A 17,753-nucleotide genomic window follows, 5' to 3' on the forward strand; every position below is an offset into this window, starting at 1 on the left:
TCTGTCATCAAGAGCCAAGGACCTTGAATTCTCGGTTTCTTTTATCCTTGTGGTACACTTTGGCATTTGATCTATACCACAGGATTGCTCAGCAGGGATACATAGCTTGCTTTACGTTTCCTCTGCTACATTCTTAATTGCTTAGCATCAATTGATTTGCATGCAATATCCAACTTCATCATTCCTGTAGAAAACCAAGTGTCCTGTTAGAAACCAAACATAAACAACTAATTTACTGCTATCACGAGTTCTTTGGCTACTTAGATTATTGCTTCCTCTACATTCACTTATGTACAAAAAGCACACTTCATCACGAATAGCCTCTATTCTAAAAGCAGAAACAGATTCTTGGACGAGGTGACTGTTCTCTCGTATTCTGCCTCTTTGAGAGGCGATCTCCATGCAGTACACACACGTGTCTAGACATATACCCCTTCCCCATGCCAAATGCAAAATTCTCCTACCATGGCAACAGCAGAGAGGCTGCAATGCTCAGGCCCGAGACAAAGGCAACAAAATACGCCAAGATCAGGTTTGGTATGGTCACTAGCATGACTGCAAAAGGAATCATCCACTGAGGAAGAAGAAAAATAGTACATATTACTTACAGTACACAGTATTTAACAGTGTATATGTGGTTCCCTTCAAAATATCAGACCGACATTATGAAATTACACTTCACAGAGGGAAAAGTCTAACACCTCACCTATTTTGGTGAAACGGCATTTCCTACCTGATTTGGCTATCCAGAAGAATCAGAGAAAAACAGGACAAGCACTGTTACTGCCTTCTCTGTTAGCAGTAGTAGTTGTAGCAGTAGTCTATAGCTGCATTAGTGAATTAAACAGACCTAGGGGCCTGTTCATCAGCCCTGAGGCCAACCGGTAGATCCTTGCCACGTTCACATGACTAAACTGTCAAAGTCTCCAAAAAAAGGGTCACCACATAAACATCTATTGTGAAGAGTCCCTGAAGTGAGCTAGTTCCCAAACTGGTCGAGATATTTCTTGGGAAATTGCTAATCAACCTGTGCTAAGATTTTTCTGACAGTTTAATGTTACAGATGACCAAACTCCAGTTACTAGGTCTAGGCCAGTGGCACTATTTAATTTCCTATTAGGGACAAAGCCTTGAAATGTCAGTACACCGCACTTCAGGGGGAGAGATAGGGGCTCAATGGTCATTTTAAACAGTAAATATCCCATTTCACAGGTCAAATCGAATCTTGAACAAAGAAGAGTTTAGCTACACCTTCATTTCCAATGACAGCTTTAAAGTAATCTGGATAGTTAGCTAGTACTTAACCCCGGGAAGGCAGTGTGGCTTGCTCCCACTCCACACAGGTAGATATGCTCACTACAGTGCCCAAGTCATTAAGGCTGTCCTCAAAACTAATGTGGGATGTTCAGGATTTCTTTACTGGGGGTACTTAAACCCACCAGATTTTCTTAACTTGAGCTTGAGACAAAGGGCTTGCAGAACTGAAAACCCACTATTTTAAATGCTGATTGAATGCATACAGGCAGCTGTCCTGTACCCATCCCACGCTCCATCTCCTACGCCTGTGAACCACAAGTACAGCACATGTAGAATCCATAACCGGAGGTTTACCTACACGGCTTTTTAGTGATGTAGGATTAGTTTAACATTAAGTGTTTCAGTCCTCTATACTCACAGCTTGGCGACTGAGAGTATGAGCAGAGCTTTCATAGAGAGTGATTCCTCTAAGCATTGCTATTTACAGTTCTGTTAGAGAACTGATTCTGGAGTCTTGGAGTCTAATCCATTACGTTTATGTTTTAAATGCTTTCCCATCTAAGGCATTTGCTCTTAACCTAAGGAGGCAGAAAATAACCTTTCCTGACTGCAAGTTCCCAGCACAGACAGATTATCTTTGCATTAGGCCAGTGTTGTGGCAAAATCGTTATTTCACCACAAGAGAGCACTCCAGCACTACAAGATTTTATGTTGCCTACAAGCAATTTTATCACTAGCTTATGCTCCACATGGGGTACCCACTCAGAAACCAAAGCACTTAAATAAAATTCTAGATCGATAATAATAATCATTGTAATTGTAATTTTTTACTGAAAGAGAAGCATGACCAACAGGACTGAGGCTACAATGCCCTAAAGTCTCACTCATGTGACAGCAGTGCAATCATGGGGGCAGTGTTCCTGCAGCAATAAACAGCTAATGCATCTCATTCTTTCCTACTTGTAAAGCAAAAAATACTCTGGTATTGGCAATTTGCTCCCTAGACACAGGCTTGCTGCATTGCGAGTCATTAAAAAAAAAGACATCCTAGAGTGACCGTGTTTCTTCCATTCATGCGCTATCAGCACTATGGCAGGGGACCCTACCGGCATACTGAGGGTGCTACTGACCTGTGTAGCACATTGCTGGACATATGAAGGGCAGGTCAAGAGAAGATGCAGCTAAGATGTTCAGCAGAAATGGGAATGGAAGAGTGGCAAAGGGGCTTCATAGTCAGCATTCATCCAAGGGAATATCTCCATGCTGAACAGTGCTGACAGAGGGCAGGCCGATAACTGCGTATGTGTGAAATGTGTCAGGAATGACTAAAGATTGTCTTTCCTTTTTAAAAACAAACAAACAAACAAACAAAAACCCACGAATCCTCCAAAACCCCTAGCCAAAAGCTAACACTGGCTAGGATGGAAGCTAGAACAGTGAGGTTTCTTGCACAGCAAATTTAGGTCTGCAAATAAGAGCCAAACACACAGACACACACAAAACATCTCCAAGAATCTTTAATACTCAAGCGTAAGAGAGAGAAAGAGAGAGATCTTCCATTTTTAAACATCTTACCCAAACCAAACCAACTATTCAGAGTATAGAAGGGCAAAGGGCTGAGCTGTTCCCCTTCTTAAGATTTCTCTTGGCCACTCCACTTCCAGTCATCAAATAACTTTGCCTTATGAGGTCAGAGCAGACGACCTCAACGCATCAAAGCATATGGAAGCAGAAGCAAAAAACAGAAGAGAAACATTTTTAGCCTGTGCATCAACCCAGTCATGGGAAGGATTCTGTCAAGGTTCCTACTTGGGTATGACCCTATATTTCCAGGGAGTCTAGTCTAAACTTCCAGGAAGTTTAAATACTTGGTAAGTACTTAGACCACTGGTCATTTCTTGTGGGGAAATGAGTGAAAAGGGCGCCATACCAATGGCAGGAATCTAAGACTGTTGCTATCTGTCTGTCTGCTCTGCCCTCTACACACTTAAGGGTTTTTCCTGCTTTACCAGGGAAAATGATTTTGGAGTAGCCTCTTTAAAATCTTTCAGAAAATCTTTTAAATCTTTCAGAAAACTGATTTTAAAATTATATCTTTACCTTGAAACCTGAATAAGGTTTTGGGGAAAACTCTTGTTTTCTTCTCCCAGAAGAACACAGCCCTCCAGTGACACAAACATAGGAACTTTGAATGACGTGATTTTATTTCACAGTAAGAAAGGACAGATTATCTGTACAGATCACATAAGGTGGTAGTACAGGAAGCCCCTGTGATATATTGCCTGACACAAAATCCGTCACGGAATCGGATTCACAATCCCTTGAGAAATGTCTACCAGGTGAAATAAAGAAGTGACTTTTTTCAATCCAGTCCCCACTTTGATCATAATACAGTCAAGAAACAGTCAAGAAATACAGTCAAGAACATTAAGTTAAGTCACTTTTACAGAGGTACTGAGAGACTTTCCAGTCATGTTAAACTGAATTTATAGAGTCAAGTCGGTTGAAGAAAGCATTTTTCTTAGCTGAGTAGGCAGAGGAGGAGATTTCCTAAGGAGGAAATTTGCATTCCCACAAAGGTCCAACATTGCTTTTGACATTTCTCTTTGCTCAAGCGGTAAAAAGAAAGGAGGATGGGACCCAGTTCCAGATGCTCACTTCAGAACACCTAACGATTCAGTATATTTGGAACTTGTATTTTAAAATTACTTCTGATTCTTTGGAAGTCCTTCCAACAGACAGTTTTTAATTTCAAAAAATTATAATTATTCCATTATATTCAGCAACTGTCAACTGACCCTTGGGTTTTTTGGAGCTGTTCAGATTTTGACATACAGCCTCAGGCTGGATTTTCCAAGTCCTCATGCTTGTTTGTCCACAAAGCAGTCAATTTTCTTCTTTCCTCTTTCACAAGCAATTGAAGGTAAACGGGAAAATGGGGAGGCCTACACAATGACTCACTGAGGATGAGGATGGAAAGTTGCTGCTATCTGGCACTAAGTGAGGGACTTAAAATGATCCATCAGAGACCAGGGCAGGCTCATTGAGTTGGCTCTGTAGATCTGTGCCAAAGTTAAAATAGGCTTCTTTTCTCAGGTAGGTCATCTATTTCTTATACTTCACTAATAACCTTCCATCTCTGCTCACAGGGATGCGGGCACCCCCATCTGCTTAGTTTTTTTAGAGAAGAATATGGAACACATTTCTCTTTCGTCGTCTCTGACCAAATTACAAATCTGGTCAGCTGAGAACCACAAAGATAAAAAACAAGCCTTCTACAACAGACAGACTTTCTATCTGAGGCAACATGGATATGAATCTACAAAATTTTGTTGGGGTTCACCTTTATGACAGCAGTGAAATGCAGAGCTTGTTCAGATTCTTAAAGCAGCTGGGATCTTCCTTCAACATCAGGCCATTTTTCAAAAGTTTTCTTGAAAACTTGGATTTTGTGTGAAATTTAGTATAATAATTTAAAATAAACTCTGAAACTAAGCAAAATTTTTTGTAGCCTGAGGTTACGAGCATTTGAAACAGCTCCTGAAGAGGATCCAATTGTCACATTTTGTGAGCACAAGCAGATTTTTTTCCCTGAGGATTTGCTTACCGAAATCCCATATGCTGCACATTTCTTGCCAAATCGCTGCAGAATCTTTTGCCAGAAAGGAATGCTGACAGCCGCCGATACCTACAATTGATGAAAAACTATACATATATATACTAAATTACATATATACATATGAAATACTAGAGCTACATGACACAGTCATTAAAGGCCAAGCCTACTGCAGATAGTCATACTTCATGCTAAAGTCTTCTGCCTCATGATCTGAAACGTGACTCATGATAATTGAGTTAAGCCCTACCCTACTTTACAGAAAGAAAGCTGAGGCACAAGATACACTTCTTCAGTAGTATACATATCCCGTGCTACATGCTTATTCTCAGGAAAAACTTGTAAGAGAAATATTCACTTACAATCAACATTACCGTACTGTAGACTGTACTACTCACCTAGTAACAGCAACAACTACACAACATAGTACCAAGCACTGGAGAATTGCTACTAATGATAGTCTTACAATTGGCTAAATTCAAACGTCACCTTGTTATTACAGCTATATTCCACTTTGTACTGTCTTTAACCGTACTGTCTTCTGTCTCTGTCATTTGTGTCCACTACTAGTAGAGCCTCAAGATATCCAAGAGTCATCCTTTCTTCTCAACTTGGTTTTAATCATTGGAAAAGATCTATCTTGTAACATGGGAAAGGAAGAATCAAGAAGGGTAGAGACGGTGGGAGGATGAGGCCAAGAAGCGGAAATGAAGTTATCCTAAGATGATTCCACAAAGTTGCTGCGCCAAGTAGGTCAGGAATCAGGCAGCAGCTTCCCCGAATTACAGAATCACAAAATCATAGAATGGTTGAGGTTGGAAGGGACCTCTGGAGATCATCTAGTCCAACCTCCCTGCTCAAGCAGGGTCACCTAGAGCACATTGCCCAGGATCACGTCCAGATGGGTTTTGAATATCTCCAGGGAAGGAGACTCCACTACCTCTCTGGGCAACCTGTTCCAATGCTCTGTCACCCTCACAGTGAAGAAGTTTTTTCCCAGGTTCAGATGGAACTTCCTGTGGTTCAGTTTCTGCCTGTTGCCTCTTGTCCTGTCGCTGGGCACCACGGAGAAAAGACTGGCCCCATCCTCTCGACACCCTCCCTTCAGATACTTGTACACGTTGATGAGATCGCCCCTCAGTCTTCTCTTCTCCAGGCTAAACAGGCCCAGCTCTTGCAGCCTTTCTTCAGAGGAGAGATGCTCCAGCCCTCTCGTCATCTTTATAGCCCTCCGCTGGACTCTCTCCAGTAGCGCCATGCCTCTCTTGTACTGGGGAGCCCAGAATTGGACACAGTACTCCAGGTGAGGCCTCACCAGGGCTGAGTAGAAGGGTAGGATCACCTCCCTCGACCTGCTGGCAACACTCTGCCTAATGCACCCCAGGAGACCATTGGCCTTCTTGGCCACAAGGGCACACTGCTGGCTCATGCTTCACTTGTTGTCCACCAGCACTCCCAGGGCCTTCTCTGCAGAGCTGCTTTCCAGCAGGTCAGCCCCCAGCCTGTCCTGCTGCATGGGGTTATTCCTCCCCAGGGGCAGGACCCTGCACTTGCCTTGGCTGAACTTCATGAGGTTCCTCTCCGCCCACCTCTCCAGCCTGTCCAGGTCCCTCTGAATGACAGCACAGCCTTCTGCTGTGTCAGCCTCTCCCCCCAGTTCAGTATCATCAGCAAACTTGCTGAGGGTGCACTCTGTCCCTTCCTCCAGGTCATCCATGAATACATTGAACAAGACTGGACCCAGCACTGACCCCTGGGGGACACCGCTAGCCACAGGCCTCCAACTAGACTCTGCACCACTGACCACAACCCTCTGAGCTCGGCCATCCAGCCAGTTCTCAATCCACCTCATTGTCCATTCATCTAACCCACACTTCCTGAGTTTACCTAGGAGGATGTGATGGGAGACAGTGTCCAAAGCCTTGCTGAAGTCCAGGGAGACAACATCCACTGCTCTGCCCTCATCTACCCAGCCATCAGAGAAGGTTATCAGATTGGTCAAGCATGATTTCCCTTTGGTGAATCCATGCTGACTACTCCGGATCACCTTCTGGTCCTCCAGATGCTTAGTGATGACCTCCAGGAGGAGCTGTTCCATCACCTTTCCTGGGATGGAGGGGAGGCTGTAGTTTCCTGGCTCCTCCTTCTTGCCCTTTTGGAAGACTGGCGTGACATTGGCTTTCTTCCAGTCCTCAGGCACCTCTCCTGATCTCCAGGACCTTTCCAAGACGATGGAGAGTGGCCTAGCGATAACATCCGCCAGCTCCCTCAGCACTCATGGGTGCAATCCATCGGGGCCCATGGATTCATGGATGTCAAGTCCGGAGAAATGATCTGTAACCTGATGTTCCTTGATCAAGGGAGAGTCTTCCTTTCTCCAGCCTTTCTCTATTGTCCCCAGGGTCTGGAATTCCTGAGGACTGGCCTTTAGCAGTGAAGACCGAAGCAAAGAAGGCATTTAGTGACTGCTGCAATATTCTATATGCTAGACAAAATCTCCACAAACCATTAAAATATGCATCAGATACACCTCCCAGTAGTTATGCAACACTAAACTTTCCACTTACTCTAAAATGACTTTGATCAGAAGCCTGAAAACTGCAGTTTTCTACTAACAAAGCAAAGCATGCATTACAGGAGCAGTGTATAACTGAGTTGTAAGTATCACCTAGAGAGAGCAGAATCCCACCTTCGAGTGTCAAGAAAAAGGGTTTTGTGAAGATGCCTTTTTATCATGCTGCCACTCCTTCTAGACAGGAATCTTCATGTCTCTGGTTATTTTACATATTTATCCTTGCAAACTGCCTGGCCCAGAAAGCTCATGTGTATGGATGCAGAAGGGAAAGTTATTTAATTTTCAGCATACCAAACCGGGAAACAGGAACCAAAACTCCAGACCTTCTTTCTGACAGCAACTTTTGCCTTTCATAGGAGCAGAAAGTGACTCATGGGTGAAAGTAACAAGGAATGAATTAAAAGCTCCAAAGCATTAATTCTTTAAAAGTTACAGTAGGGAGCACCACATTTATTTCAAATAGACAATGCAAAAGATGGTGCAGCATCTTACAACTCTGCCTAGACACAAAATTCTTCTTGTCTTCTGCTAAATTTGTGCCAAAAAGCACAGTGAAATTCAGCTATCAAATAAAAATATGGGAGAGAAGAGAGGCAACTCACCAAAATGGTAACCACCAAATACTGGAAGTGATTGCGGAGATTAGCTGCGTGCGTGCAGAACAGGACGAAGTTGCTCTGCTCCAGCTGGTGAATTGAAGACATTGTGGAATGACCACACCAAAAAAAAAAAAAAAAAAAGAGGGGGGCAGAAGAAGGAAGGGAAGAAGAAAAAGGGCAAAAGAAAAAAAGAACATTACACTCCATACTGGTCAAACATGCTTGGTGATCAATTAGTTAAATGCAGGATTTGGGAGTTCCATTCTTCCCTCATCTGCAACAATCTAAAGATGCAAAAACTCTCCTGCTATCATTGGAGTAATGTGCAGGTTAAAATTGGGGTAAGCAAGAGGAAAATCATAGTCCTAATGAGGCATAATGATGAAAACAGGAGCTGGCTTCTGAAAGCATTCTGTCTCGAGGCTCTCTATCCTATGTTGCAGCTTGCCTTGTGTCATTGTTACAGTCACAGCTGCAGTCTATTGTAAGAAATTGCTCTTGTTTTTCCACAATAATGCCATAAATCTTTTACTAGAAGCTCTGATTCCAAAACAAGTTACTCTTCAGCTGGAATTACCTCTCATGCCAACTTCCTGTAGTAAAGCGGCTAAATGCTAGTTTTGTGCAAAACCTTGGCTGTGGAGTGCAGCTTTGGGCCAGAATTCTCCACAAGTCCGAGTACTCAGTTGATGGGAGGAGCTGGCCCATTTCTTTTATAGTGAGAGATCAGGCCACGGAACAAGCATCCATGCTTGGTAGAACTCAGGGGGATTTCTCAACATCAGATTCTGGTTCAAGCCCAACTCTGGCAACTCTGAAGAAATGGAATGATAGAGAAGGATTTAACACTTATGCCACAGCAGCATGACCAACTCTTGTTCCTTTGTGGGCTTGCAGATTATAAGCAGCCGTCATCTGTATACAAATAAGGCCAAAAAATGCATCCCTCTTCTGTCACCACCAGAGCCTTCCCTAACTTCTGGTCCAGTTTACTCTGCCTTTATTTCATATATAGACCATCATTCTCCAGGATTATGGGCAATGCATCTTTACCTGCCTATTTCTTTTCTCATCAGCAGTCCACTCACCAAAACCCACCGTGTCTGTCCCCCCTTCCCAAATGATAACAGCAAGGGTTGAACATTTTAGCTGAACTGGAGCCACAGTATTTCCAGCTTCTGCCTCCCCTCACAGCTTCCCTTCAGCCTTTTAGTAAAAAGAAAAAAATAAAGAGATTTAGACTAAGAGAACATCTCTTCCTGTCCAGGTGTTGTCAGTAGTAGCTGCCTGCACACCATGTGTGCGCCATACCCTTACTGACTACATGGGTGTTGGAATGGCTTGGACTACAAGGGATCCGCTTTCATCTTTTTCATGTCTCTACTGTTACTGAAAGCGCCTGCAACTCCCAGATGTGAGCAGAAATACTTCTGCTATTGTTTCTCATGCTTGGGCCTTCCAGCAAGGATTGACAGATGCAATAAAGGATGGCTTTACTAACTGTGCCCAGATTCAGGCCAACGGGAAACTCTGATGCTTCTTTGGCAAACAGACAAAAGTCGTTGCTATAAGCATAACTGCGTGACTGGAAGGGGATGGCAATTCTTCCTTGGAAATTTCTAATCCACCAGAATCGCTGGTGAACACAGCACTGATCTCTGACATGCGCAGTTCTTGCCCTCTATTCCAGTGCTCATTGTGATCAATAGTTTTTGTGACTAACAATCTGGTGATAAAAACATGGATATTATGTGCTTTTCAAAACAAAGCCAACTTCAACTGATAGTTACATAGGGAAAGGTTCACATTATGAACACATTTTTAATGAGTTGAACGTAACTCAAAAATTCTGCTTTAAAATGACTACTGGACTTTTAAGTTTTTCTGCAGCCTCTCTCTATGGGATGACATACAACATCATTTTGGGAAGGCCACATTCAGCTGTAGGTCCTGATTTGAAAATTAGCTCTACCTAGCTCTGAGACAGTTAAGACTTCCTGCTTCTGAGTCTGAACATCTTTTTACTCCGACCTAATGCCTTCCATCACAAAATACTCCGTGAGAACCAGTTCAGCAGTCACCTATGCAAAGGAAAGGGGCAATAGTTTAAAGCTGCACATACTATAGAGAAGAATAGAGAGAAGAGAAAAAGCATTCTCTGAGCAACTGAAACCACAGGAGACTGTAGATGGATAGCATGTAATGACCCAATCTGGGTCACTGCCACCAGCTCCTCACCTTTTATGAAAAAAAGCCACCTTTAAACAGTCAGGACTTTGGTTTTCCTTCTCATTTTAAAGAACCATCTCCAGCTGCACAGGACCCCAGGCACCAAAGAAAGGTCCTGGTTCCCTACTGACTTGTAGGGGAGGGCACTGCCCCCTAGATCATCACCTTTAGTCATAAGCTAAGGGTTATTTGCATTCTAGCTGCTGCAGACTCTCCCGTGCTGGGACTGGAACGAGGCCAGCGAACAGACTTAGAGAGTCTGGAGTTACCTGAACTGCTGTTGAGATGAGAAGAAATGAAGCTGTAAGTTTCACATATGGACCATGCTTCATGGTGAGTCCAAGCCCCTTACAAAAAGGAATTGCTCTGTCTGAAGTTAAGGCATAAGGATCTAAGAGGAGCAGAATAAATAAAATAACATAATGTTTTCCAGAGCTAAACATGAAATAATTATTATTAAAATCTAGGCATATGTAAATATATCTTACCATCTTTTTCCTTTACTCCAAAGAAAAAAATGACAATTCCAAGAAGATACACACCTCCTATAACCCCTGCTGCAATCATATAAACCTTTGCCTTTGAAAAGAAAAAAAAAGACATAATTGAAATTATGACAGGAGAATGATAAGTCATTATGGAAAATGTCAGTCTCTTTTTGGCGAGTCTTCTGTAACTGAAGAACTGGCCATCTTCATATAGCCAGCTGTCCGTCTTTTACCTGTCTGAAAAATTTTCACTTCTGCAATTCATTTATAAACAGCTACTTCTGGATAAATCCAAGGCGCATAAGTATATACTTAGTACAAAAGAAAAAAGAAAAGAAAAGAAAAGAAAAGAAAAGAAAAGAAAATAGAAAAGAAAAAGAAAAAAAGCTGTGAACAAAGGGACTGCTGTGTCAATAACCAGAACATGTTTAAAAGGTTATTTATGTTGAGACTGGCTGTAGACACACACAGTCATTTATCAGAAACATGCAGCATCCACAGAATGGTTGCAAATTTTTCTGAATCAGTTAATATACCTACAGAATACAATGAGTATTTTCATGCTGGACGGGAAGGGCCTCAATACTGATGTAAATATAGTTACTACCATTGTTGAATTTATGCATAACAATAATAAAATCTTACTTCAGGCTTTAATGAAAGTACTTTAGAAAATACTCTTACTTTCAGGACAATACTTTGAGAATATGGTATGTCACATGCTTATTTTCCCAGACGCTTAATGAAATTCTTAAGCAAATTGAGAAACCTCTGCTTTCTATTAGCCTCCAAAGGATACTTCCTGCACCATCAAATCACATTTACTACTTCAGACTCTGATTGCATCTATTAATGAAGTAAGCTTTAAAATTACATTTTGATTTAGTATTCTGTAATAATTTATTTTACACCATGTTACAAAAGATAAGTAAGTGCTGGATATAGAGCTCTGTGACATGCTGATTATTTGATAGGAAAATTTAATTCCAAGTTTTCATTAATATGCTGCAAATGACAGGATTATAAATTTAGGAACCATTTGGAAAACAGGCATGCAGTTACAAGAATGAGCTGTCAAATATAAGGTCACTCAGTATAGACGCAAAATTAGTTATAGGAACCACTTAAGTTTAGACAATATTCAGGATGGCTACTTTTGCAAGATAATTACATTTCAGAAAGAGATATGGTGAAATAAAGGAATGTAGGGCTATTCTTTATTTGGGATAACGGTTTTTTTTGATGTCTGAGCTATAAATTAAATCACAGAGTAATTTATACTACACGTTACAGGTCACATTGATGGCAGACTACAGTATAGTGCAGGTAACTGAATTCACTTAAACAAGGTAATTTCAGCCTCAGAAGCAGCCTAGCCAGGACAGAAGAGGTAGAAAGACATAGGATGATTAAATAATATATTGGGAATTATAATTTTTGTACCTATTCATCAGTTAATTTGCTACTTCAAAATTTCTTCTCAAAGCAACTGAATGAAATGCTTTCTCTCACAGATCTTGGTTAAGAGTAATTTGAGCTTTGTCCACTCGAATTATTAAGGCTATTCATGACAGGCCAGATGGGATTCTCTGACCCTAAACAAAATTTGTTAGCCCATTTACGAACCATGTCAATCTCCATGCTTGGTTTCTGCTAGGAAAGACCCACTCCTAAACTGTATGTTTCAGCTGAAAGTTCTATACAGAAACAACTTTAGGAGATATTAGATGTAAAATAATCATTTTCTTCCATTTCCTTTATTTAACAATGAGCAAACGAGCAACTATTCATAAGGTCTACTTTTAAACATGGTGTGCCCTACAGCAACGTAAGAATCGCTCCTTGTGACAAAAACGGTCAGGCTCATTCTCCTGAACTAGCTTTAAGAGAAACAATCAAGATTTGGCATCTTCTAATTTCCTCTTTTTTTTTTTTTAACTGAGGGTGATGGAGGTACTTCAGGATTAGAGACCCTAGCCCCGCCTTGACTTCTAACTTTATGTCCATCAGCCATACAACCAAGATTCAACATCTCCTGTCAGTCATCCAGTTAGGTGCATATTCTTTGTCGTGTGAACGAAAGGCAAGTGCCCTGTGCCCTGTCTTGCGATGCAAGCAGCTCCCCCATGCAACTCAGTGGCCATGCACACTCCCATTATACAACCATACTGGTGCCAGGTCACATGAAAGGTGAAAAATTGTGGTCCTCACAAAACAGGGTGATAGGGCCTGGGCTGGGTTGCCAGACTAGTCCATTGACACTATGGCCTCTGCCCATGCCTGAGGGCTTTTTGGGAAAAAGGGCAGTAGCAAAAAAGCGGTAAACAGAACCTTACCCTTGGGACAACAGTTGGACACAATAATCCAGGCTGTTCCCATCCATGGCTTACTACTCATCTACAGATGTGTCAGGAGAGGCTGACACAGCAGCGGGAGGAGAAGACAAACAAACAAAAAAACCCAAAACAAATGAACAGCAAAACCTCACAGCAAATGAATACGCCCCTGCATGTAAATAAGGAAGTAAAATGAGGAAAACAAAAGAAATAAAACACAGATTCAAAGAAACATTTCTTTTTAACCATTGATTTAGTAAGTTTGCAAAATTGCACTTTAGCATAGTATTAAAGTTGCAGGAATGATGTTCTAAGGATATAACCAAATCTAGATTTCTGGGATAAGGTAACATCTTTAATTAAACCAATCATATAGTTGGAAGAAAGCTGGCAACCTTTCAGGCACGCTGCCAGTTCTTCAGGTCCAAAACAGAAACAGATCTGAAAAACATTTCTGTACCTAAAAGCTTGTCCATTTTTCCCTAGTCTTGGTAGCTAGTTTAATGAAAGATACTACTTCTACCTACAAACTTTGGCTAGTTTAGGATATATGTCTTTGCTATTTTTTTCAAATAAAATAGTACTCGATATTCAGCTTATTGTGATGCTCCTCTCTCCAAGTCTCTCCTACTTCAAAAAGGATAGGAAAACACATGTGGTTAGATATAAAGAAAGTAAATCAAAATCATGTATTTTTTTTCCTTGAATGACATTTAGGAGATTTGAAAGTGGAAGATGGTGATTATGGCATAAAGCGGATTCAGACAGGGAGTATGCTGCGGAACAAACTTCAGCCTACTCCGCAACTCTCCTAGCTACTCCTCCCCACAGTTTACACAGCTGTAACAGCCCACTAGTTTTCTGCATTGAGCTAACGCTCACTAGAAGTTATAAAGGGAGAAGAGAAGTTGTCTGTGTCTTGTTAAAGTACACACTGGACGTTACCCAACAAGCAGTTTCACAAACACTTTAGTCGGCTATCAAAGCGCTCTGCCACTGAAAGAAGTAGCCCTGCTTATGGCAGCTTCCCAGTCCAGCTCCCTCCAAACCCCTCTTCCCAAGGGATTTTAGTGTGTTCCCAGGGACACTTACTTGATGAGACAGGGGGTCTAAGGGCTCAGGGAAGCTGGGAGCGTCATGCGGGGAGATAAAATGGCTGGTTGTGTTTACAGTGCAGTGATGAGAGACATGAGCACTGGCCACAATTTGTCCCTGGAGTGCAGCTCCAATCAAGGTCCCAAGCACCTCCATGGTCATTCCTACAGAAGGAAGCACAAATGTGCATTGAGGAAGAAAACTTGATTCCTTCATTGTTCGCAAGTCTGCTTTTTCAGCTCACTGAAGAACAACCTCATAAAGGCAATGCAATTTTGTTTTATAAGGAACGAGCAGAAAAAGCAATACAGATGACAGAAGAACTGAAAGGTCAATAATAGAATAGTCTCAAAGAAAGTTTTGTCGCTTATTTTCTGTTCAGCTTTTAGAAGCCTCTACAGAAGAGCCTCTTTCATAGAGGCTATGCAGTATATGCAGCCAGGATTAAGAGCCACAAGGGTGATAACATAGAAACCTTTTACCTAGAGGCCCACAGCTGAACTACACTTTAAGTGTTGAATGTCATTTTTCCAAAGCAGGAACAGAAGCTATCACATCAGACTTATCTTGGATTTGACAGTAACTCTGTGAAACACTTTGCCAGCCACTTATCTGCTCAGACCTCTTGTTTCTCCAACTGTAAAATGAAATGATATGTACCTCAGGCTTATGCTGGAAATAATATAGCTGTAAAGCTCTTGAAAACAGCAGATGCTGCTCTAGCTGCCTGAAGCGATATTCAGAACTAGGCACTTCGACCTCGGAGAATGATTCAGATCACTAACTCCTCAGTACCACCAAACAAGGAAGCAATGCAAAGATCTAAACACGGGTATCCAGCTCATGCTCCATGTACTCAAGGCTGGTCAGTAAGGCGGCTAGTTGCAGTCTAGCGGTAAGTAATCTGGGTTCTAGACCCTTCTCACCCTCAGACTTTAAGCCTGTGACTCCTGTTGTCCAGCAATACGCCCATACGCAGCATTTCCATCACAAGCAGATAAACCAATTCCTGTCCTAGCTCCAAGGACTGTTGATGAATTTTGCATAAAGATTCATAAGATCAAATGCATGAACAGATTAGGAACAGGGTCTAAGACTCCTTCCTTTTTACGGAATACTCTTCTTGTTGACCTAAACACCAGGCCTCTTTTTACTTATTCTCTCTCCCTGCCTGCATGACATGTGTCAACTCACTGGTGGTTCCAGGGCAGGTTTTGCCCTAGTGGTTATCATATGCTCCTGGAAAGGGAGAAACATTTCAAAAGCCCCTAGGTTCAGGTTCATTCGAGTTCCCTCCTCTGTCACAGCCTTTCTAGGTGGCCTTGCATCCGTTCTGTGTCTGTATAAAGGGATAATGCTTCTCCACCTTACAAGAAAGCAATACACAGGAACTGTGAGGTGCTCAGACAGTACGGTAACAAGGACCAGAAGCGGCAATGGAAGATAAGTGAGGAAAAGGAAAGATAGACTCCCTAGCAGTCTTGGATCATTTTAATAATTGGTAATATGTTCCCAAACAGAGAATGCTTCTGCATGGAAGATTTGAGGCTTCATGTTACATAAATCTAAAGTGAGGGGAGGGAAAAAAAAAAAGTTTCTTCCCCAAACTTCACACCTAATCTGACTAGCATTATTAAAGTTCAGTCTATCCACATAAAAGTACTGGCTGATGGCGGAAATCCTAGCCTAAACCTGATCTAAATGTTTGGCCACAATCCAGTCCCACATGGGCATTGCAGACCACCCAAACTGCAGACTACACAGTGCAAAGGCAATGCAGCTGAGCCACACTATTCGCTTAGGACACCACCTACATGTTTATAACGTTATCTAGGACACAATATCCACATTTTACCAAGCGCTTGCATAGAAAAAAGCTCAGAAGCATCAGCACAAGCAAAGGAAGCACACTCATTACCAAAAATTTTCCAAGAAGTAGCATGCACTAAGAAACAGGCAGATTTCAAGGTTCTTGTGCGCTCCGTATTTATAATGTATTACTTTCCACCTGAACTGAGAAAATAGATCATTCAGAAAGCAGTTCCTACCTTGAGGCAGGTTCTATTTTGCCTAGAAAGTAAGTACAGCTAAAACAACGTTGGAATGCTGTATCTCTACCATGCATTTACAGTACGGAGCAGGGCAGAAATTTATAATAAACAGTTCTACTTATCTCCAGTAGAGGGTAGTGGAACCTCTAATCCCAACCTTCTTTAAAATACCACTTCATATTACACAGATGTTTTTCTTTAAACAGTTGAAATGCCTGAACAACTGAGTGAGTCCAAGAAAGTCTATCGACAAGAGGAATTCTCTATGAAACCCAAAGAGAGGTAAGAGACGAGAGCTTAAGAAAGGCCTTGTTAAAAACAACAACAACAAAAAACGACACACAAACACACACAAATTGTCACATAATCATAACCACCACAGGAAAACTTGGCTCCAAGGAAAAATAATTGCAAAATTGAAAAAAATCACCACAATTTAAGAGGCCAAAATTACTCCACCATCATAACTTGGCTTAGCAGAATAACTACACTCAAAAGTTAAACCCTTTCCTGAACAGTAAAATGACACTGTAAGCGTATAACACTTCTCAGCCATGGAGCTTAACAGCATTTATGATCAAGAATTCCGCATGCCTGTGAAGCCTTACGTGCGACTAGCAGATAGGAAAGTGCATTTATTTGGATCACAGCCTCTGAAGACATACAACAAAACAACAGAAGACACTAGGTACATGGATTTAGTTAGAATTTAGGTCAGATGACTCAGAATACAGTGTCAGTGCCAAAGAGTGTAACACAACTGGAATCTCTTGCTGCTTAGCCCTGTCCTCTGACTGCTAGCCCAGGCTTTCTCTTGAGATGTTTGATGATAATGCAAACTGCCTATGTTCCATGTGGCTCGGAAGGGACTGGGGTACTTAGGGGATATTATACCTAGAATTTCTGACGATTTTTTAGAATTTTTGATCCTAACGCCGTGCCTCTATGGTTTTGTTTTCAACTTACTCAAGCAAGTATGTTGAGGGTTAGAAGGACTAATGGAAGAAAAAAGAGCTCTTGCCAGGAAGAAAAAACAGATAGAAGAAAAAATTTACAAGTTAGTCTAAAGCAACCCCAATGAACAAGTTAAGACATAGAAAAGTCTTTTACGTAGCATTTAAGAAGTCTTTTCTCTTTACCTTGTTTAATGCTGGTGACCACAAGAGATAGCAGTTACATACTGAGGAAGGCATGAGAACAAAATTGAAGAGAGTAGAAAGGGAAGAAACTGTTTTTGCATGCTATTCATGATCTATACAGGAAACCTTGGAAAGATTTTCATCGCACTTCTTTTTGTCTGATTGATTTGCTTCGAAGTAAAACTTTGTCTGGTTTTGCTTGGTGAAGAGCCAGAAATATGGTCTGGAAGCCCTCATTCTTTTAGCTAATACAGTCAGAGTGTTGGTCATTTTATAGCAAGATCTTTCCTCAAACTACCTGGCACGTGTTAGAACTAAATAGACAGAGATGAAATGAAAAGAGAGATTTTAGTTGGTGTGAATATGCA

General features: G+C 41.6%; 1 protein-coding gene across 5 annotated transcripts in view; it reads right to left on the reverse strand.

Moving 5' to 3' along the window:
- The window catches only part of MFSD2B (MFSD2 lysolipid transporter B, sphingolipid), a 40,646-nt gene that overhangs the window by 7,092 nt on the left and 15,801 nt on the right, over nt 1-17,753 (reverse strand). For 4 of the 5 annotated variants that reach the window (XM_068937053.1, XM_068937055.1, XM_068937054.1 and 1 more), the window contains 6 exons: nt 14,193-14,359; nt 10,765-10,855; nt 10,546-10,667; nt 8,051-8,134; nt 4,865-4,945; nt 465-574 (listed from right to left, as the gene is read on the reverse strand). In XM_068937053.1, coding sequence (XP_068793154.1) covers nt 465-574; nt 4,865-4,945; nt 8,051-8,134; nt 10,546-10,667; nt 10,765-10,855; nt 14,193-14,359 — 655 coding nt within the window. The remainder of the gene's footprint in view (nt 1-464; nt 575-4,864; nt 4,946-8,050; nt 8,135-10,545; nt 10,668-10,764; nt 10,856-14,192; nt 14,360-17,753) is intronic. The other variant, XM_068937052.1, reaches the window with a different exon arrangement.

Source organism: Struthio camelus, chromosome 3 (assembly GCF_040807025.1).
Source record: "Struthio camelus isolate bStrCam1 chromosome 3, bStrCam1.hap1, whole genome shotgun sequence".
Taxonomy (NCBI): domain Eukaryota; kingdom Metazoa; phylum Chordata; class Aves; order Struthioniformes; family Struthionidae; genus Struthio; species Struthio camelus.